Source organism: Canis lupus, chromosome 1 (genome assembly GCF_003254725.2).
Source record: "Canis lupus dingo isolate Sandy chromosome 1, ASM325472v2, whole genome shotgun sequence".
In the NCBI taxonomy this organism is placed as follows: domain Eukaryota; kingdom Metazoa; phylum Chordata; class Mammalia; order Carnivora; family Canidae; genus Canis; species Canis lupus.
Window position 1 is genome coordinate 17,081,721 of NC_064243.1, and position 23,901 is coordinate 17,105,621.

The 23,901-nt window shown below is 43.8% G+C and overlaps 1 protein-coding gene across 10 annotated transcripts in view; it reads right to left on the minus strand.

Annotated features, from left to right (window-relative positions):
• The window catches only part of ZNF532 (zinc finger protein 532), a 107,342-nt gene that overhangs the window by 63,183 nt on the left and 20,258 nt on the right, over positions 1–23,901 (minus strand). Inside the window, exon 3 of one of the 10 annotated variants that reach the window (XM_035712416.2) lies at positions 17,532–17,699. The exons of 8 other annotated variants lie outside the window; for them this stretch is intronic. Coding sequence is in view for 1 of the 2 variants with exons in the window: in XM_035712415.2 (XP_035568308.2) it covers positions 11,260–11,290 (31 nt within the window). In the remaining variant the exon portion in view is untranslated. Of the gene's footprint in view, positions 1–11,259; positions 11,460–17,531; positions 17,700–23,901 lie in introns of those variants that run through there. One more of the 10 variants, XM_035712415.2, reaches the window with a different exon arrangement.

Consider the following 23,901-nt stretch of genomic DNA (forward strand, 5'->3'; position numbering starts at 1 on the left):
TTAGCTTTAGTTGTAACAGTGTCTTCCATTTCATTTGTACTCCATAAAATATACCTTCCTTCAAAGGCACTAACAGTCTTTTAATTTAAAACTAAACCCCACATAAATAAACTATGATTCACTAACAGCATTTGTGCTTAATGCAGAAGGTCCTTTCACCCAGAGACATTGGAAATATGGGGGGTGGGGGGTGCTAGGCCCGTTTACAGAACAGCAGTGAAAAGAACGCGAGTCTGTCACGTGATCACTTTGTTCTCTCCTATGACACAGACAAAACATTTCCTTTCTTACCAAAGCCTCTTAAAATTACAGAAAGCTATTTCGTCTTTGTTGGCAAAAGTCAAAAGTTATCGAGTCCAAAGAAAAACTTAAGAAAAAACTATTCACCTCCCTTAATCATACCTCTTATACTTTGCAATAAAACAAACTGCTTTTCGTGGATTGTTTCCCAATTTTAAACTAGAGGCCGGCAGCATAAAGGGCTCAGGTGTCACTCACCCGGCAAATGCTAACTTCAGACCTTCCCCCAGACGTGCCTGCCCTGCTTAACCAGCCTAACTCCAGGCCTGACCCCACCAAGGTTCTGCCTCCGAAATGAACATGCGAAGGTCAATGTGAGTAGTAAACACACATCAGATTCGCCATTTAAATGGAGAAACTAACATTTTCTTACGTGAAAAATCAATACACTCTAAATCCTACTAATCCTAAAGAAAAACGTAGTATATATTGACCACTTCGACAGTCTTACACAAACTTTTCAGTAAACAACCGTAAATGATACAAGGTCTGTTCTTCTCTGGGGGGCACTGTATTTGTCACTATTTTCTAGAACTATCTGGACGCTGAAGTCCTTTTTGAAGAAATAATTCAACAGTCATGAATCTAACTCATATTTCTAACTTTCTTCTCTTTCCTTCCAATATAAAATGTCCCCCCCCCCTTTTTTTTAAGTAAGCTCTAAGCCCAGCATGGAGCCCAATGCAGGCTTGAACTCATGACCCTGAGATCACAACCTGAGCTGAGATCAAGAGATGAGGCTTGGGGTATATGCATGGCTCAGTCATTTAAGTGTCCAACTCTTGATTTCGGCTCAGGTCATGATCTCAGGGTCGTAAGATCAAGCCCTGCGTTGTATTCTGCACTGAGCATGGAGTCGGCTTAAGATTCTTTCCCCCCTCCCTCTCTCTCTGTGAGGAGGAGGAGGAGAAGGAAGAAAAAGAGGAGGAGGAGGAGGAAGAAAAGAAGGAGGAGGAGGAGAAGAAAAAGGAGAAGGAGAAGAAGAAGAAAAAAAAAGGGAAAGAAAAAAGAAAAGAAAGGGTTGGAGGTTAAATGAACCGAGCAACCCAGGTACCCTCAGATATAAAAAATCATTATAACATGCTAATATTAAGCAGTGTTTCATATTTAATTTGTTCCTCAGAAAAAATTAATCTAGCAACCCCAGTTTTTACAAGTCTTCAAAGACATAAAGGGGCCTTGGTTTCTGCTGGCTGTCTACATTTCCCCCATTATACTAGTATGCAAACCTTCAGCTCTTCCTCTATCACCAATCTCTCTCTCACCTTTAGCATTCTCAGGGCTCTCCATCATTACATCTCTCAACCACAAAAAGAAAAGAAGAGACAGGGGAAAAAAGGAAGGGAGGGGGAGAAAGAAAAAAAGAAAGAAATCACATCTCTTTTGCCTCTGGCTTCTAACCCATTTCAATCTGGATTGCTTATAAGACAAAAAATACTTTCTCAGCGCAATTTCATTCCAAATACCAAACCGGTTCAGTTACACAGGTCCGCCTCATGTATCTTCACTTTTCCTAAACCAGCTGGGAACAGATGTCCATTTATTAGAGTTTCGAAAAAAAGAACAAAAATAATCTGATGGCTCTGTCCCTGGAGTAGCTGTGAAGAGCCTCTGTCTCAGTGCTTCTCTAGGAAGGGGCACCAGGCCAGCAAGACTGGACCCCCAAATTGGCAAACACTTAGGTTTCAAATTAACAGTAAACAAACACACGCACACACATACACATACATGCACACATCTGCAAGTGTGCGCAGCTTTGAGGAATGCTAAGCAATGATAAGTGGATCTATGGAAGAATCTCCTAAGAATTTGTCATTTGAAGGCTCCATGCAAGTGACAAAATGCTAAAGAAAAGTGCTCACTTTTTATCTTTTTCCTCCACATTAAACGGACTCTGAATGAATCTAGCATTATCTGGATACTGAAGCCCTTATTTTTAAAGAGGAATTCAACAAAGTAATGAAGGTGCACAGGTTCCTTTTCTGCCACATCGCATCACCACCTCCTACTTTTTTGCACTGGCTGGGGTCCTGATCATGTTGCCCAATGAGGGCAGAAGAATTTAATGTTCTACACAGCCTACACCAGGGTGGCATGGGGTGTGTGAGAAGACCCTTCAGGGGCGCAAGGAGGGCTCAGTCAGTTAAGCGGCCAAATCTTGATTTCAGCTCAGGTCATGATCTCAGAGTGGTGGGATCGAGCCCCACGTGGGCTCCATACTCAGCAGAGTCTGCCGGAGATCCTCTCTCTCTTTCTCTATGATAAATAAATCTTTAATTTCACATACAAGGTGACAAGAACAGGATATACATTGTGCTAATTCTGTATGAATTAATAAGAAAAAACAGCTGCTATTTATCCAGAATATTCACTTGTTTCACTAAATCCTCCTATCCATCTCAGTAGGATCCTTGTATCAATTCTCAATATGCAGATACTTTGGCCAAGTTAGTGTTTCCTTCTTCAGTCAATACTCAGTGTTCCTGATTTGAAATACAATTGATGGGAAAGTTCAAACCCCTTCTGGAAACATAAACACAGCACCACCTAACCAGGGCACAACCTTGAGAGATACAAGAATAAAATCCACCCGCCCTTCCCTGTGGCTCTCTGCACTGCCCTCAAAGGCAATACACACAGGTGCCTCCCTGCCCTCCTAGGCCCATCCACTCTCCCCAGCCCTGCAGAGAAGCCAGGGAAACATCCTGACACATGAGCAAAAAAGGTCCCCACAAACCTCAGCCCTTCCAGAAGCTCAACTTGCAATCTTTGGCATACATCCTGTGTCATCCCTGCTAAGGAAGGTCACCCTTAGATCCAAGATCTCAAAGCTCAGCCATAAAGAGCTCCTTGGCTTTTCCCGCTAAGGCTCTCTAGCAGCCCACAGAACTTCTAGAGAAGACTGCAGATCCCTGCTCTTGATCCCCCGCCCCCGGAGCCCCAGTCTCACTTGGCTCCACAATGCTCTCTTCCACATGGTTGACTCCCACGCTGCCAGTGGTCAGAGGCTGTTCCTAACCTTCCCTCTCAGCTGCTCTGTGCTTTCCTCTCCCTGCAGTCAGCTTCAGAGACAGTGAGCATCAGGTGAGACCTCTCCCTGAGCCCTTCCTGCCTTCTGACCTTTCTCACTCCTGCACGACTGGCGGTTGCAAGCCGATCCTCCAAATCCACTGTGAGCTTGCCGCCTTGTCCTGCACTCTCGGGCCTGCCTGTCATCTCTATCTACTGGCACAAAGAGACCTCCCCCTAATCTTAGCCTTTGGACCACCCTCAGTGCCCTGTATCACGGGCACGCTGCCTTCACTCAAGGGCTTGATCGCTGGGACAAATTATGCATCTCTAGCTCCCTCCCAGTGCCTCTGCAATCCACTCGCCTGATGCCACTTCTAAAATCCAGGCTGTAGGAAGGAATCTGGGAATGAAGAAACTGTTCTGTATCACAATTCTGGAGGTGGATACATACTTTATTGTATTTGTCGAAACCTAGAGAACTTTACTGTATGTAATGGGGGGGGGGGGGGGGATATGACCAGGAATAGTGAGAGGCCCAAAATGAAGGAGCAACTTTAACAAAGAACCTAACTGCATCACAGTCGATAATATCAGCATGCAGAAGTGGGAGGGAAGAAAAGAACCTGCTGAAGTCCCAGGAAGACACAGTTCTGACTGCAGGCTATAAGGCCGCAGAGAGAGGAAACTTGCATATACTCTCCTCTAGTTGGTACAAAAACTGCTGAAATCTGAATAAGGTCTGTAATCTACTTAACAGTATTACACCGGTGATAGCTGTTTTGTTTTGATGACTGCTATGATGATGCAAGGTGGTCAGGGTAAAACGGGTACCTGGAAACTCTGCTTTTTTGCAACTTTTCTGTAAGTTATAATCATTTCAAAATATAGTTAAATGAAAATACATGCCATCATTTAATAGTGTACAGCTACTAAATGAAATCGAGCCAGCGCCTGTACCACGGCCCCGTCCTGCGGGCTGTGCCCTCTCCCACTGTCCATGGTCTTGCAGCAAGAATTCCGTGCCCCACCATCCTTCCCTCCCGTAGACTCCACAGCACCACCAGGAGCCCACCAGGAGCCCACCAGGCTCCTCCCAACGCTCCGCCTTTCCCTCCTCCCCACTGGGTCCCATCAAACTGTGTATCTATCTTGGTTCAAGGGGAGCTGCGGCAACTCCCGTGATCACAACCATCGTGCACATTCACAGAACTCCTGTATTTCACATTCAGTCCTAATTCTACTGTTAAGAGCCACCTTTCCAACTGCCAGTTTAAGATTCCACTTGGGCTCCCCCAACCGCGTGTCAAAGTTAACCTAAATCCCTCACGTTCCAACCTGTTTCTCCTGAGTCCTGTCTGTGTTATGCCAATGACATTCACCTTCTCTGCGAAAACATTAAAAACCCTCAGGCAGCATTTCACATGCTATGAAACAGACATGACTTCTGTAGGATCTTATTAGGCTTTTCACAAACACAAGGCTAAAATACACATAGTAAATGCTGGATTTTTCTACACTGAACAGATTCCTTTCAGCAGGACGACTAATTATCATGCTAACAAATATTCTAAATCTCTGAAAAGAGGAATGCAGTAGTCTCCAAATTCTGCAAAGGTCCTTTTTTCCCCTGATCCATAATATAAATGCCAAAATGATTTCCCAAAAGGTTATACCAATTTTTGTTGCTGCCATTATGCATTAGAGCTATTTTAAGTGCATCCTGTCCCTCAACTTTATAAATATTTATTAGCAAATGTCTTGAGGCAGCAAAAAGATAACTTATTATATACCAATTTCTACATTATTGATTATTAGAAAGTCTGAACTTTTTCCCATACGGTTTGCTTACCAGTTGTAAGAGAAGTATTTGTTCACTGAATAATGAATGGACGCACAGAGGGAGATGATGAATATCCTATTTACTTCTTTCTGCCGCTACATGAGCTAACTTACCAACCTACTCTCTGGTCTCTTAGCTAATAGTACTAAGCAAAAGCATACAGAACCCATCCATACAGTTCCCTAAAATAAATTCGTTTCTATGGACAAACCCTGGTGAAGACAGCATTTAACGTCCCAGCTACACAAAACGCAGACAACAAGTAGGAGGACAAAACACCCGCTCTGCCAGCACTGGTCCATTCCAGCACCAACGTTCCCTTTGCTAAGACTTCTTTGTGTCAGAAAATTTTCCACTTAGGGGCGCCTGGGTGGCTCAGCTGGTTACGCGTCTAAGGCTCAGGTCATGATCCCAGGGTCCCCAGCGGGTTGCCTGCTTCTCCCTCTCCTCTCCACTTGTGCTCTCTCTCTCTCTCTCTCTTAAATAAATAAATAAATAAAACATTTTAAAAAATTTTTTAAAAAGAAAATTTTCAGACAGCTGGGTGGCCCAGCGGTTTAGTGCCACCTTCAGCCCAGGATCAGGCCCTAGAGACCCGGGATCAACTCCTGCGTCAGGCTCCCTGCATGGAGCCGGTGTCTCCCTCTGCCTGTGTCTCTGCCTCTCTCTCTCTCTCTCTCTCCCTGTGTGTGTGTCTCTCTCATGAATAAATAAAATCTTTAAAAAAAAAAAAAAGAAAAAATTTTCCACCTAAAAAATGAGGTTAACAGGGACATGGGGAGGACTGGTACTTAGCTAGATATTTAGAAAGAGTGTTGTCAAAATCAAACACACAGCACAAAAAGCACAGAAAATATCCAAGTCAAACAAGGAGTGGCCTCTGGTCAGAAAATTTCAAGGAATGTTCCTATTCTTTTCATCCCACAACCAAATGGAAATCCTATAACTAGAGCCAGGACACCTACCTGGCTGAGCATTCAAGATTACAGTGTGTGGAGAACAGTTTGGGATTATTAACCTTCCTCGTCACAGGGCAGCTGTACTTGAGCAAGAAAAGGAAAGCAGCTAAGTGGACAGCACTCTCAAGTGGGGAGGCTGATCCTGAGGGGCCGGGGGATGGAAGGTCCCTACATGGAGCTGTGAGCCTCAGTCAGAATCAGGGTTAAAGCTGGGGCACAAATCAAACCCACCAGGTCAGAACCAGGGGGGTGGATGGAAGAGATGCCCAGACAGAGGCGCAGTGGCACCCTCATCTAACTCCACTGGATCCCTACAGCTTCCAAACCACAGCAGAACTACATTGACACAGACACAGCACTTCAGAGTTTGCACAACTTCCCACAAACAGCAGCTCTCTCCTCTGCAGATGAGTGGAACGTCAGAGAAGATGAAGGCACTGAAAGATGTGCCTTCTCCAAATCCCCAGAGCCCCTGCGAGTAAGGTTTTCCTAGGGGAGCTCTAAGAATTTATATAAAACTCTTAAGTTTTGAGTTTTAGTTATTTTTTTTAAAAAATCAATCAATAATTAATGTTAATTTGAGGAAGAGAAAATAATGTATACCTCCATCCGTTTCGAGATTTTCACACTCACAAAGTGATTCTCATATAGGGTTTCCCATGAAGGATAAATATAGAAGAAATTACATCCTGAAGATGTGAATTTTCATACTGTTCCAGTCGCCTACACTTTGCTTTTAATCTCCCTCATTTAACTCTGTCACTACCCTTGGCATTCCCTATCATCGAAGCTACACTGTAAATTGGGAAAGACAAACGCAAACCTCCAGTTCCCAAGTCCATTTTATTTCATCTATTTATTTTGCCTTCATAAAACCAAATGCTCAAAATTTAATGTTAATGAGTTTTTAACTATCTCCCTAAGGCTCACAAATCTGTAAAAATTCTTGGGAGCCGTAATAAAAGATATAAATCAGAGACCAAAAATATCATCAACCCAAATTCAATCATATTGCCAGATTCCTGTGTAGTATCGATACCGGAACTCAGACCACATAAAAAAGCAGCTTACCTCCTCATCCAAGGAATAATAATTTTTTTAAAGATTTTATTTATTTTTTTTGAGACAGAGGGAGAGAGATGGCATGCATGTGAGCAGGAGGAGAGGCAGAGGGAGCCGGAGAAAGAATCCCAAGCAGGCTCCAAGATCATGACCTAAGCCAAAATCAAGACTTGGATACTCAGCTGACTGAGCCACCCAGGCACCCCAGAATAATAATTTTGTACTGATGTAGTCTTCTAAAAATCTGACAGCTACACAGAAACCAACCCGGGCAGTATTATGGAAAGATTGGATGAGAGAAAGAAGAAAGTGAGTCATGCGAGAAGGTGAGCCCATCTGGTGCAGATGCCTGGCAAAGACCAAGAGTGGGGACAGCCGGCACAAGGATGCAGTTTCCTCTGAAAAGGCAAGGATCTTGGTTTTGACACCATTCTTCACAAAAGGGAACTAGGGTTCCTTGGAGAAATGGCTGATTCCAGGATCAGGCAGGAAATGCACAAAATGACCCGGAGCATGTTGGTTGTGCCAGTAAATGAGTAAGTGTCCCCAAAACAACACACCTACACTGACAGGGTCATGTCAAAGGAATGCAAAGGTCAGCTGAAAGAGCTCCCTGTGGCATAAGCTTGCACAATGTGAGCAACAAATAAAGTAGTATTGGATCATAACCCAAAGTATAAAATAAAAACCAGTGAGTCTATGATATGAAACTGAAAATATAAATGAGATAAAGCAGATAAATCTCCTGTGCAGAAGAATTCCAATTAACTTATGTAGATGCCCTGCTCTTATGGAGGTGAATCAACCCCTAACTCCTTCAAGTGACTTTCTTCCAAAGAGGACAGTACAGAAAGGGGAGGGGGGAAAAAAGTAACTTTAAGTGGAGACGTCTGACAACCACTCTCCAAGCCAGATGACCAAGGTCAACATCCGCAGTGGTAACTCACCTGTACAGCCATGTCCCAGAAACATGCAACCTCAGCCTAACCACGAGAAAGGCACAGAACAAATCCCAGTTGCTGGACATTCTATAAAATACCCTGCCCACTACTCATCAAACCTGGAGGGTCATGAAAAACAAAGGAACTCTGAGAAAGCATCACAGCCAAGAGAGGAGAGGAGTAAGGAGACGGGATAACGAAATATAATGTGACATCCTGGATGGGATGCTAGGACAGGATAGGGCATCGGGTAAAAACTGAAGAAATTGGAGACCTCAGGCCAACAGCATTACAAACAAGGCATTACTAAAATGTTTACCTAACAGCTCTGTATATATGGAGATTAATTTTCCCTTTTATCCTCTTACCAATAAGCTGCCTCAAGGTCAGCCACTGACTAATCAAAATGACTTAACAATTTTTAAACCAAAGTTGATTAGAAATAGAATTTCCCGGGGCACCTTGGCTGGCGCAGCCAGTGAAACGTGCGGCCCTTGATCTCAGGGTTGTGAGTTCAAGTCTCACACTGGGTGCAGAGATTACTTAAAAAATAAAATCTTTAAAACAAAACATAACAAACGGAGAAAAGGAAAGAAAAAAAAGACAAACAAAACAAAGAAATAGAATTTCCCAAAGTTTGCATATTCCATGCTTTCTGCATCCCAGTATGACTGGGATGATCTTCTGCTACCACAGATAGCCACAGACTATAAAGATGATAAATGACTTATTTGGTGTCTCTTTTTGCCTAATGGCAGACAATGTGACAAGTGGATCGCTGATAATTTAAGATATAAAACAACAGCCTAGGGGGCAGCCCAGGTGGTTCGGCAGTTTAGCACCACCTTCAGCCCAGGGCCTGATCCTGGAGACTCGGGATCGAGTCCCATGTCAGGCTCCCTGCATGGAGCCCGCTTCTTCCTCTGTATCTCTGCTTCTCCTCTCTCTCTCTCTCTCTCTCTCTGTGTCTCCATGAATAAATAAAATCTTTAAAAATAATAATAATAAAATAAAATAGCCTATAAAACAAATTAGGTTCCTCCGGGGGCACCTGGAGGGCTCCGTTGGTTAAGCACCCAACTCGATTTCGGCTCAGGGTGCTGGGATCCAGCCTGGCATCCGGCTCTGCACTGGGCATGGAGCCTGCTTGAGATACTCTCTCTCCCTCTGCCCCTACCCACCTTGAAAAAAAAAATTCCTCCAAAATAAAGATTTGGTTGTGCAGGTCACATGGAAATAAATGAATTGTTTACACCTCTCACCATGATGTAGGTATCTTCTAATAAAGTCAGTCTTTCCTTCCATGATAGCATTGTAAATGGAATCTGCTGTTCCAAACTTTAGCAGCCATAAATAGAAATTGCTGCTTCCCTTTAAATAAATTATATGCAAAATAATTTCCCAATCATATACTAAAATCCACATATATCACAAAGCCAATGTAATTAACGGCCCATATGCAGAAAACAGAACAAGGTGTACATCTAAGTTTTTCTAATTGTGATAAAATACACACACCACAAAATTTACCATCTTAACTAAATAATTTTTTTAAAGTAGGCTCCACACTCAGTGTAGAGCCCAATGCAGGGCTTTAACTCACAACCCTGAGACCAAGCCCTGAGCTGAGATCAAGAATCAGAGACCTAACCAACTGAGCCATCTATGCACCCTCTTTTTTTAAAGATTTTATTTACTTACTTATTAATTATTTATTTATTTATTTATGACACAGGCAGAGAGAGAAGCAGGCTCCATGCAAGAAGCCCAAGTGGGACTCAATCCCATGACTCCAAGATCGCACCCTGGGCCGAAGGCAGGTGCTCAACCATTGAGCCACCCAGGAGTCCCTGCACCCCTTAACTATATAATTTTTTATAAGAAGAGTATATAAAAATAATAAAATCAAAAAATACTACCATTACTAGCTGAAGACCTGCAGAGGAATAAAAAACAAATAGTTGAACTTTCCCCCAAACATAGGCTAAATATGTCTTAAAAACCTCTACATGGCGATTTCTAAATGCACATTCTCCAAGGTTTGGACTTCAGACTTGATACATATACTCTCTCTCCCTCTCTCTCACATACAACTGACTCACGAAACACTTGCACATCATCCAAAAGTCACTCACTTCAGAGAGTTCAAAACTAATTTTTGGGATCCCTGGGTGGTGCAGCGGTTTAGCGCCTGCCTCTGGCTCAGGGCGCGATCCTGGAGGCCCGGGATCGAATCCCACATCGGGCTCCTGGCGCATGGAGCCTGCTTCTCCCTCTGCCTGTGTCTCTGCCTCTCTCTCCCCCTCTCTCTGTGACTATCATAAATAAATAAAAAATTAAAAAAAATAAAAAATTAAAAAAATAAAAATAAAAACTAATTTTTGTTTTTTTGTTTTTTTTTCTGAGATATCCAGTTAAAGGGCCCGGGGGGATATTTACAATCCTATGTCATTTCAGGTCTCTTCCACTGGGTTCTCCATCTATTCCTCAAAATCAGACTTCCCTCTCCCTACACTGTTTTTCTCTCAGCCACTCAAATTAAGAATATCACCTCTAGGGCAGCCTTGGTGGCTCAGCGGTTTATGAGTTCGGCCCAGGATGTGATCCTGGAGACCCGGGATCGAGTCCCACATCAGGCTCCCTGCATGGAGCCTGCTTCTCCCTCTGCCTGTGTCTCTGCCCCTCTCTCTCTCTCTCTCTCTCTCTCTCTGTCTCTCATGAATAAATAAAATCTTTAAAAAAAAAAAAAAAAAGAATATCACCTCTACTTCTCTCCCACCAAGTCCTGCACATTCTCCTCAGTCCCATCACATGCATGCTCTCTAGAACACCTTCCCTGCTCTACTTGTGGACCATGTCACCTTACCCTAGACAAAGACAACACCCATTTCAACATTGTCTCATTCAGAACAGCCAGATTCACCTTTCTAAATTCTATTTTAACCCTATTAATCAATCCCCTCTATACAAAATCCTCAAATCACTTTCTAAACTACAGCCAAACTCCTTGGCCTGACACCGAAGACTATCCAGCTGGGCGAGGGCCACACACTTCCCTGGGGCAGCCCAGCAAGTATCTCCTACAGATGCACCTTTCCTTTTCAGGCCACACTATTTTCTGGCCCAGAATCCCCCCAACACACACCCTGCTCCATCAGCCATGCATAGGAACCCATTCCTCAGGTTTCTCTCACAGAAGAGTCTCAACTTCATCATCTTCATAATGGAAACCAACAGTAAACAGCCACCGCACAGGACTGCTGCATAAGTCAAAATAAGTAATATATATGGAGAGCACCAAACACATCAGCATCAACCCGCTCTTTTCTTCTTCTCTTTGTTGATCTGTTAGAACAGTAAAACAAAAGAGGAAAAAAAAGAAAAATGTGTTTTTGAGGCAAGAAGGTGAAGTAGCTTGGAGGTAATGATGGTTTGGCTGGAGAAAAAGGACGACATTTTACAGAGCGATGGCACTAGTTCCTTACTAAGTCTCATCTCACTTCACAGTATATGGCCTCTCTCCCACTGCAGAGGTGCCCCCAGTCCAAGCATCGGCCATCATTAGGGTGGCCTGGAGTTTATACGTGGACAAAGAATGCAGTTTCCTCTGAAAAGGCAGCAGAATTTCAACTCACAAAGCAAAATCCCTCAATAGGTCTGTCTCTCTGACTGTCCCATAACCCTTTGTCCTCATTTCAAAACTCTGTCTTCCCGGTCAAGCATGCCCAAGAACTAGATGCAATCTCAACAACTCCTTGCCCAACCTTAGCCCAACCCACACCACTAGACCACATTCACACACTGACTGGACACAACAGCAGGCCATGGCTCATAGACTGGGCCCCATGAGAGGCCAAGCACCAGCAGGAGCAGCCACAACACGTCAAGGCAAATGAAAGCCAGGCCAAGAGCCCTCAGTATAATCCTCCAGCCAGGAGCCCCACTCAGAGGAGCAGTCCCCAAGTCCCACACCAATGAATCAACACTCCAAGAGAAGTCAGAGAAGGGGATGGACAAAGTGGGCTCAGAGAAAAGTCAAAGCAAAGGGGGCCAAGAAGACCCCATCACATTGCAGAATTATCTACCAGAGTCACCTAGTTCTCTGGAAAGTTGAATGGCTGCCCTTTCTTCATGGAAAGAGGAAGGGAGGCGGCCATGGGGGTGGGAAAGAAGATCAGGATCTGGCGGCTATGAAGGCAGGGTGACACAGGGAAAGGGCTCCCTGGCAGCCACCCCAAGAAGAGTTTAGCATCTGCCCAGGATGACCTCTGAGGTCATGCTAAGTTGTGACCCCACTCTAGCGGGTGTGCTGGTCATCACTTCTAACAGGTGAGCATTTGTGCGTGTGTCCTCTCTCCCCAACTCATTCAGTCCATGCTCTACAACCGCCAACAGCAATGCTCTCCTGAGAGCAAGTGTTGACTGAGCAGGGACGTATGAGAGTAAAAACTACTAAGCGACTGAGGGGTGCCTGGCTGGCTCAGTTGGTGGAGCATGCAACTCTTGATCTTGAGATCAGGAGTTTGAGCCCTGTGCTGGGTGTAGAGATTACTTTAAAAAAAAAAATCTTAAAAAAATATTATTAAGCAACTGAAAGTAGACCACTTTCACAAGCACACAGCCTCTACCTCCTCCACCCACAAAATAACCTGGGGACCTGGATTCGAAGGCTGACCCTCCAGTTCCGTGTCAGCTCCCCTGTACAACCACTCCTCAGACACCTGAAAACTGCTGGAAGCCAAGAAGACAGGAAGGCAACTGATCTAGGCTTGGCAATTTCCAGCTTCCAGCTTCCAAAAGATCCAGGTTCGGGTCAAGCAAAGACATTAAACAAGGGAATAAAAAAGAGGGAAAGGAGAGAGAGGAGAGAGAGAGAGAGAGAGGGAATGTAGGAAGAAAATTGCCATGTCTATCGGGGGCACGCCAGTCAATCCTTGGAATGCAGAAGTAGAGAAACAGGCAGGGCGTTTTTTGTGTATTAATATTTTGTACCAGGCAAGAGCTTCCTGCGAAAGATTTTGACTGAATTCATGGGTTTCTTTCCTTCCCTCCTGAAATCCTACAAAGATGATATTAGAGTATTTTTAAAAAGCTAAAAAATAGCAAATACAGAGACAGAAAGTATCTGGTACTGCTCAGGACTGGGGGCGCTGAGAGCAGTGAGGAAGGACAGAGCTTCTCTCTGGGGGATCAAAAGTGCTCCAAGTGACCATGAAGACAGCTACCCAACTCTGTGTGTACAATGCAGAACCACTGTACCGTGCACATGGGTGAACTATATCTCTAAATAAAGTCCTTACCAAAAACTACCTGGATCATATACCCACACAAGGCAAGGACAGCAAGAAGGGAGTCAAATCAACTTAAGACACCAACAAAGTTTTAGGAAAAGGAGGAGGACAGAGGGGTGGCAGCTGGCTTAGTAGGGTCATGAAGTTACAACCCAAGGTCATGCAGGAGGCTGCCACGGAGACGGGACAGTTGGTCCTAGGGAACACCAATTTTTTTTTAAGACTTTATTTATTCATGAGAGACACAGAAGAGAGGCAGAGACACAGGCAGAGGGAGAAGCAGGCTCCATGCAGAGAGCCCGATGTGGGACTCGATCTCAGGACCCTGGGATCAGGATCTGAGCTGAAGGCAGACACTCAACTGCTGAGCCACCCAGGTGCCCTGGTCCTAGGGAACTTCAAAGAAGCTCAGGCCTTGGACTCAGCAAAGGAGACACCATGTATGGCAGGAGGAGGAGGCTAGGGCTCAAATAGGGAGTGGATAAAGAGCCCGTGTACAACTTCCTGGCCCCCTGCAAGCTAGCACAGCCAGGGGAGGGCAAGGAGAAAATTCTGCAGGTCATCTGAGCCACAGAGGCTTGGGATTCAGAGCCGCAGGTATGAAGTAGCAGACAGAAAGCCAGGCCTGTGGCCTTCCGTATGGACAAATCTCCAAAGAAATGAAAGCTCCGAAGAAATGAAAGCTCCAATGAGAATATCCCAGATGCTGACTTGTGGGATCCTGCAATGAGGGGTCCAGCTCTGTGAGTAATCACAGAAACACCACCCCTCCCGAAGGGCAGTCTCATGGGGAAGCGAGAGCTTCCAATCAGCTCTTCATGGCCTCATCCTTAACTCAAGACTGTCACATCTGAGGAAATGCCTCCAACAGGAAAGAGACCAGAATAAATAAAGAATTAAAAAACAGAAAGAGGACAGAAGTGCTGCAAAGAGTGGAAGAATGTATACACAAATAGTATCCTCGGAGGAAACAGAATAGGACGTTATGGAAAACAAGCACCCAGAGAAGAAGGAGGAACTTCTAGAAATAATAAATAACTGAAATAAAAGATAAAATGGGTAAAAATAAATAAGTAAAGTCAAGGAATGCAGACTTGAAAAGAGATCCAGACAATGAAAGGGAAAAGGCATGAATATTAAAAGTTCAATCCAGTTGGTCCAACATCTGACTTAATAAGAGTGTTTCAGAAAGAAAAAATAAAGACTGAGCGTTATCAAAGAGAAAATACAGGAATATCTCCCAAGACTAAAGGGGCCAAGTCTTGGGACGCTGGGGACTGTACAGGGCTGCCAGATAAAATAGAGGATGCCCAGTTCAATCTGAATTTCAGATAAACAATGATTTGTCTTTTCGTAGAAGTACGTTCCATTGTTTATCTGGGCATCTTGTTATTTTCTATTTGCTAAATCTAGCAAACCCTCTACTTCTCATGGCCTAGCACATCAAACAGTCTGTGGCACGGCAAAATTAAACAACCACCCCAAAATTTAAGAAATACAAAAACAACTGTGCGCTGCTTCCGTGCCGCGGGCTTACTCCCCCATCGGCCCCTGGAGTACTCAGCACCCTTGTCTCCAGACAGAAGGGGGCCCTGCCCTGGGCTTGGGCTTTAGACAGCTATTTATCTCAAGTACTAAACAAGAAATTTGTTGTTGTTGTTGTTGTTTTTCTCTTCGGTCTCTTATGAGTTTCATTTTGTTTTTTTTTTCTTTTATTTTGGAAAGTGGCTGAGTAAATATGAATTACACCAGAGACAGGGCAGTAGGGGAGGGGTGTGTGGATATGGAGACCACAGCCTCCACCCTGGGGTACCAGAGCTCCCTGACTCCCAGGGGCACCAAGGCCCAAGTTTACAAATGCCTGCATGTTTTCAATCACAAGGGTTAAGTGGGAGAGAAGTTCTAGAAAATTATGCTGGATGGAGACTCCACCCATCCGGGCTCCCTGGGAAGCAGCTGGGTCCCAGGGGCTCCGGCCCAGCTGCCACCTGCTCCCTCACTCCCAGGGCTGCTGGGAGGATGAGGGCACCTTCAGACTTTGGGACCTGAGGGGCAGACTCCCAGGCCACGGATGGGAATGGGGACCGGGCCCCAGATACAGCTGTATTTAAACCTTTTAAATATTTAGACATATGGTATATACCTTTTAAATATTTAAATATGTCTTTTAAATATTTCATTATACCTTTTAAAAATTTAGCCAGCTGGTCTTCTATAGTTTTGCCCCAGGCTCTACTCTGCAACAGCAAGGCCTGGCCTGGGGCCCATTATTACTATTATTATTATTATTCTTACTTTATAGGCCAGGCAGAGAAAGTTTCAGGATCTTGCTCAAGGACACATGGCCAGTAAATGTTAAGAGGATGGACAAAAACCCACACCTTTGGCCTCCATAGCCCAGGCTTGTGACCTCCATCAGGATAGTCAGGAGGTAACATCTAAAATGAAGTCCAAAGTTAGCACTGTGAAGTATTATTCAGAAACCAGAGAGTCAATTAACAGAAGATCAAAAAGGTGAAATTAACCGTCCACAGGGCTGAGGACTGGAAGACACTGTTGGGATTCCTCTAAAGCTGTATCCGTGTTTTCACAAAAAATTGAAACGGTTAGAAATTGTGAGGTTATGATCTTAATTTCACATCTCCTCCTTCAATAGAAACAACTAAAAAAAAAAATCACTCTGCTCCTCAAAGCATTTCTCAAAAAAAAAAAAAAAATGCATAAAATCTACTCATGGCTTTACCTAATGCAAATGCAAATCTGTCACAATTAAAAGGCAGTTCACTAATTGTAACCCTTAGGGCATGACTGCATTTAGTGTGGTCTCAAAAGCTGTTTACAGTGAAATATGGCATATTCCATTACTTGTCGGAAAAAATGTTACATAACTGAAAACCCAGAAATAGTCATTTTTTATGGCAAAATTAGGTTTCATGAATATTCAGGAAGAATTTTTAAATGTATTTTTCTTTTTTAGGTCTCTCTTCCCCCAACCTCAGTGCATTGAGAAGACCCTTCCCCAGTGAGAATTTAAAAAAAAAGAAAAAAAAAAGGAAGGAAGGAAAGAAAGGTGCGGGGGAGGGCTCAGCCTGCAACTACTTTTGGATCACGTATTCTAGAAAACCACACAGCTCATAAAAAAGTATTTGTTTAATTCGGAAGCAGCTGAACCGTTCTGTCAAACCTACCAAACCTAAGAGCACATGTAATGAAATGTTAATGACAATCCCCCCCTTACACCGGGTGAGTATCAAAGAGAAATTCCAACCCGGAGAATTTTTTTGTGTGTTTCTGTTCAAGCCCTGGGGAGGGAGAAACAGAGAAAAAAGAAAAAGGCTTACAACCTAAGACTTGACCCCAGAACAAAACCATGGCCCTTTGAAGAATGCAGTCGTGTAGCCTTTTATGTCTCTAGCTAACCAGGCCGCCCGATTGAAAATGTGAGGTCACACGGGGCTCCGGTCTCATCTCCCAGCTTGTTCTCTTGCTGGTTTACCTCCGTTCGCTCCATTCCTGAGCCTCATCTGACTTTCAACCCGTCAAAGCCTCCTGAAGGCTCCTCGAAATGAGCAATCCCGACCTGCTTCAACCTGTTCAGTTGTTTTGATCTTTCTAACATTTATCGACATCGCCCATCATTGTTTTATTTATATAACACCTTTAAAGAGGGACCGGAAATGGTTTATAGTAAGAGGTACATAAGGACCAAAAATTCTGCAGAGGAAGAAAGGCATCCCTCTTCGACACCAGTGTCTGAAAGGCGTGTGCTGCAACCTTCCTTCCTCAGTTTCCACCCCAGACACCAGGGATGGCTCCACGGGATCCCAGCACACAGGCCGGATGAAAACTGCTGCATTTCCACTCAGGGGAGGTACCTGCAACAGGCCAATACACAGAGGCGCAAAGCAGAGCAGAGCCTACCAGTGTGGGGGAAGGTGGGAAGGAAAGTTATCATTTAACCGGTACGGAGTTTTTGTTGGGGGTGATGAAAAGGTTTTGCAGACAGTGATGTATTTAATGCCACTAGGCTGTATACTTACGGATGGTTAGAAGAAAACCCATGATGTTACACAGATGTTACCCACAATTACCAAAAACAAAAAACAAAAAGAAAATCTGCACTGACCAGAGAGGAACGGGGAGGACAAGTAATGATGGATTTTAAAATGAAGATTTTAGAGGGGCGTCTAGTTGGCTCAGTTGGTTAAACGTCTGACTCTTGATCTCATCTCAGGTCCTCATCCCAAGGTCCTAAGTTCAAGCCCCACATTGGGCTCCACGCTGGGCACAGAGACTACGAAAGAAAGAAAGATAGAAAAACAGACAGACAGAAAGAAAGAAAATGAAGATTTTGGAAATGCATTCCAATGTCCAGTACCCTTTTTGTGACCATCTTCAGGGAAATAGCCTGATAAATATCAGCAAAGGACCCATAACCCCTAGCAAACAGCAGTCTGAGGGGCACAGGGCCCTGATTTCGAGCATTCATCCATTTCTGTGTTTAGGTACTCCTACCACGATATGTTTCAGATTACTAATACGTCGCTGATGTGCCTAAGAGGAGGTACATGCAGTGGGCGAGCGAGCCAGTGAGGGGCAGCTCCAACACACAGCCACATCTCTGTTCCCCAAAGGAAGGAAGGAAGATTCTGGAGTAAAATGGTTAAATAACATTTAAACTGGTTTCCTTACCACAAGGTTTCCTTAAATCTTCATCCCCCCACCATCTTTTGAGATTTTTTTTTTTTTTTAAAGATTTATTAGAGAGAGAGAACACTCGAGGGAGCACAAACAGGTGGAGGGACAGATTGAGAGGGAGAAGCAGACTCCCTGCTGAGCAGGGAACCCAATGTGGGACTCGATCCCAGGACCAGGACAGTGGGATCATGACCCAAGCCAAAGGCAGACATTTAACAGACTGAGCCATCCAGGCACCCTCATTAATATACATTTTTGAATCAGAAAGAGGTGTTTACCAAATCTATTTGACTCTCTTGTTCTTCTAAGAGCAACTCAGAGGTACCCCATTACCCCATGTCTTTTGGGAAACATGACTATAAAGAAGTGAGTCTACTCGTTGGCAGCCCGCAAGCAGACACCACTCCACAAAGCACAGATGGCAGGGTGTCCAGAAGATGCCTACTGCTCTGTAGAGTGCCACCGATACTAGGAGTGACCAGGGCACCCTAATAGACAATCCATGTGGGGCAAGCCAATTTGGATCAAACTTACAGAACAATTTATATAGAATAGCCCAAATTGAGCCTCTGCTCATCGGCCCTATGCCACAAGGTTTGAGGGAAGAAAGGGCAAGTTTGGGTAGCTGCCTTTGGTCTTTCCTGTGGAATGGAATATCAACTTCTCTCCAGGACCCAGAACACATCTCTTATGATTCCAATTACCCCCAAGGCCTTAATATAGGTTAACTTCTAAAATACTCCAGGTAGGGTGCAGTATGAATCTAGATAAAGCTGCCAAGATACCTACAGAAAACTGATAAACCAGCTCGGTTCACAGAATGCCAAGGAGTGCCTAAACACAGAGGAAGACCAAGTCTAATGGAAATGAAGCTGGTAAAAGGAGGATCAGAACTGCAGAAAAGGCAAATGATTAATTAATTCCTTAGGGAAGGATAAGGAGGTCAATAATCTTAAAGCCTCGCAAATTAACACCCAAAAAAAGCCACGGTTTATTGGATTTGATTAGTAAGAATATTATTTTCACTTATTATTTCAACCCCTCCTAAACAGAGGAAAGGCCTTCTGTGATGAAAATCACGTATTTATGCTTCTTGGCAAAAGTGCTGAGAATGACAAGGCCATTACCGCCCATTGATGGGCAGTAAGAAGAGACAGAAGCAATCTGTCACAAAGGGACCGGCAAGACGCAGGGGGGCCACAGAGTCACTCCTCCTCGAGTCTAGAATCAGAGGAGGGGATCCCTGGGTGGCTCAGCGGTTTAGTGCCACCTTCAGCCCAGAGCACGATCCTGGGGTCCCCAGATCGAGTCCCACATCGGGCTCCCTGCATGGAGCCTGCTTTGCCCTCTGCCTGTGTCTCTGCCTCTCTCTCTCTCTCTCTGTCTCTCATGAATAAATAAAATCTTAAAAAAAAAAAAAATAGAATCAGAGGAAATGGTTGTCCCACCTCGCAACCAAAGACAGTACACACAGGACAAGGAAAAAGCCATAGTGACCCTGGTGAACATGTTGGGAGCTTTTCTGAAGGATCAGGCTACTCTGGAACCACTCAGCTAGAAGTAAAAACAAGCCTACCAAGGCGCCACGCAATCACTACTCTCTCGGTTACACACACAAGAAGCAGGAGAGAGGGGGGAATATTTAGAGAGAAAGAGAAGATTAAGGCCAACCATTTCATGGGTAAGCCAGGTCTTCGGACAATTCTAACAGATCGAGTAATAAGCACTTAGGTCCAGAAACGTATACAGCTTCCCAATTAGCTCATTTCTAAGAACGAAGGGTTATCCATACTCTATGATAGAAAAAGATTCAGGGATCCCTGGGTGGCTCAGCGGTTTGGCACCTGCCTTTGGCCCAGGGCGCGATCCTGGAGACGCGGGATCGAATCCCACGTCAGGCTCCCGGTGCATGGAGCCTGCTCCTCCCTCTGCCTGTGTCTCTGCCCCTCTCTCTCTCTCTGTGACTATCATAAATAAATAAAATCTTTAAAAAAAAAAAAAAAGAAAAAGATTCATTGAGGTCTGAAATAACGCAAAGAAACTTCCAATTATTCTTTTTTTTAACCTTTGAAGTACAGATCAGAAAGTGCTGATCTGATAAGCTGGATTAGCCAACCTGCTGTCTTTATTGACAAGCATTCCTTAAGACTTTCTGTCCACCGGGGCGCCTGGGTGGCTCAGTTGGGTGAGCATCTGCCTCCTGGTTTCTTTTTTTTTTTTTTTTTTTTTTTTATGTGACTCCTGGTTTCAGATCAGGTCATGATCTCATGGTCTTGAGATCCGGCCACATGTCGTCAGGCTCCACACTAGGCACGGAGTCTGCTTAAGATTCTCTCTCCCTCTCCCAACGTTCCGCCCCTCTCTTCCTCCCTCCCTTCTGCTGACTGGATGCTGCTGAAACTACAGGTTGAGAACTCCACCAACTCATCCACCAGCCAGAGAACCTGGAGTTCTTTCATGTCATTGTTACAGTAATGGCATCTCACTGCCTACAGCTCAATCACCTCCTGCTCCAGGGAGGTTCTAGCCAATGTAACCTCTCAGATTCAAAAATCTCCATGTAAACACTGCCACTCCATTAGAAGCACCTCTTAACCGAAATGCTAAGGTAGCATCTTTGAAAAAAAGCTCTATTTAGCCAACAGGCTGCCATTTACTCAAAATAATACTTTTCTTTCATCCCTAGATTTTGAGACCATTTTTATTGTAAGAGTAGTATATGCTCTTCGTCAATCCTCTAAAACCCAAAAATAGAAGCAAAAGTCTTTAGGAAGCCCACTAGTCAGAGGTAAGCTCTGATAACATTTGAGATATACAGACTTCTAAATGCATACATATGCATAAATATAAATACACATATACATTTTTAACATAATAGGCTTTGTCACATTCAACAATATCTTTCCGTGTCTATGCATGTTTCTATCATGCCGGACATATGTTCATGTTAATTCAGTGCATACATTTGTTCAAGAATACCCTTTTAAATTTAGATTTTGATATTTTCCAAAAAGATTTTGCCAAGGCAAGGAACCACGAGAGAGACCTTTCTTGGAGAATTCTTGCAAAAATAAGAACACTTCAAAAAATAACCTTTAAGATATACAGTGTTGAGTTTCACCCATTTGCTTTAAAATTCTGAAGATGTATTTTTAACTCATGTGGTAAAATGAAAGATGAAGGAAACAGACATTAAAGTCATTTACTCTCACTCTTAAATCATAACCCTTATGTTTAACTTCTGTCGTTCTATCCATCGAGAGATAACAAATTCTTGACTTCACAGTAAACTAGGCTTCTCTGTGGATAAGCATTTATTCATAAATGTGCAATATATTTATCTGTATTTATCCATATCTGGTATCTCAGTACGCTTTCACTTCCACTTTCCGAGGGGATCTTAGCCTGAAGGAAGCCTTATCAAAATAAGCTACTTCCCCCAGTTCAAGGAGAGGATGAATCCAGAAGCTCGCCAAGCTTCAAGAGAAAAGGCAAACATTGGTTGAGGATGCGAAAGAAAATCATGAGTCAGCAATTTAAAAAAAAAAGAACTGGTCAGAAAGACATATTACGGTAGCTAGTCAACTCTCTAAGGTACCTTGAGTCAAACTTATAAGTCAAATCCCTATTTTAAGTTAAGAGGCTTCTTACATATGCAAAACCACAGACCAAAACCCAAGTATAAGAAAACTTTTTAACCCCATTTATAAAGCACAACCCATTTATCTGCTGATTTTTAAATGTTCCTAAGTACAAGGGTCCCAGGTCCCAGGACACCTGAATGGCTCAGCAGTTGAGCTTCTGCCACAGTCCCCAGATCGGGCTCCCTGCATGGAGCCTGCTTCTCCCTCTGCCTGTGTCTCTGCCTCTGTGTGTCTCTCATGAATAAATAAATTAAATCTTTAAAAAACAAAAGGGGTGGGGGGAGTCCCAGGTCCCTCTAAAAAAGAAGGAGCAATCTGCCTAAGAGATCCAAGGGATGAGGAAGAGGAAGAGAGGCAGGGAAAGGGGAGGGGAGGCGGGTGAGGAGGGGGAAGGGAAAGGGAGGAGGTGGGAGGAGGGACAGGGAGAGGAATAGGGTGTAGATACAGAGAGACATACACAATTAAAATAGTGGCTGGTGATGATGCAGGTCATACTTGAAATGCAATTAATATTATACTTTTTGTTACATTTTTCTATTTCTCAAAAAAGAGAGGAAGAGAGAGAGAAAAGAATTCTTTTACCAGAGCAACTGAGGCTGATAAGAATTTTAGCAAGCAGATAACAGATACCATTAAAAGTTTAAAAAAAAGAAATACCTAGAAGTCGTTAAACAGGTAATAACTACCCTTCCAGGGAAGAAATGGGGCCCTGGGCACAGTAACTGCCCTCTGGGTAGAAGAAAAGCAAATGTTTGGATAAGCCCAGGTTATAACAGTTAAAGTACTGACAAGAGTACTTAATTTTATTTAGGAGTTTTTTTTTTTTTTAATTTTTATTTATTTATGATAGTTACACACAGAGAGAGAGAGAGAGGCGCAGAGACACAGGCAGAGGGAGAAGCAGGCTCCATGCACCAGGAGCCCGATGTGGGATTCGATCCCGGGTCTCCAGGATCACGCCCTGGGCCAAAGGCAGGCGCTAAACCGCTGCGCCACCCAGGGATCCCTTATTTAGGAGTTTATATTTCTTAAGCACCTGCTCTACGTCTGGAAAAATGTCCTTTTAAATCGAATGTTCAAGTTAATGTGACTGCTATTCTCTTAATAACTGTGTATTATAGAAAATGTAAAATATGTATGAAGAGCCAAGTAAAAGTACTATGAAGAAAAAGTAAAATACATAACATATAGATATATACGTTCCACGGCTCAAGAAAGACAATCCAATGGCTTTCAGGTAAAGCCCGAACAAGCACCCTTTATTTGTGCCAGCTACCTGGGAACAGGGAACTTCAGGGCTTCTCTACCTCTACCTAGATAACTTCAGAGCTTTTAACTCTTGCATGTTACCTAAATGCCTGGGGAGAAGAACAAAGAAAATCAAGAAAAGAGAAATATAGTCCATACTAGGCTGAAAGAGGGGCCAGGAGAGGCAAACATTCAGATACATTCTCACTTAAAAACAAAACAAAACAGGGATCCTGGGTGGCGCAGCGGTTTGGCGCCTGCCTTTGGCCCAGGGCGCGATCCTGGAGACCCGGGATCGAATCCCACATCGGGCTCCCGGTGCATGGAGCCTGCTTCTCCCTCTGCCTGTGTCTCTGCCTCTCTCTCTCTCTCTGTAACTATCATAAATAAATAAAAATTAAGAAAAATTTAAAAATAAATAAAAATAAATAAAAATAAAAATAAAACGAAACAGGGCAGCCCAGGTGGCTCAGGGGTTTAGCGCCGCCTTTGGCCCAGGGCGTTGGGGACCCGGGATCAAGTCCCACATCAGGCTCCCTGCATGGAGCCTGCTTCTCCCTCTGCCTGTGTCTCTGCCTCTCTCTCTGTGTCTCTCATGAATGAATAAAACCTTTTAAAACTATATAAATAAAACCAAAAAACCTCGAAATGAAAATATCAGATTTCCTATTCACAAAATTAGAAAACACATGATGTTGAGCCACAATAGGATATGTTCAAAACGGCCCTTTCATGTGGAATTAAGAGATTTAATATTTAGTTTATGTACTTTGCTAAAATCACATACAAATTCCAAAACACTCAGTTTCCCACATTTTCCTCTATAAAAAAAACTATCTAACTGACTGAGTGGCTCAGTCAGTTAAGCGCCTGACTCTCTTCTGCTCAGGTGGTGATCTCAGGATC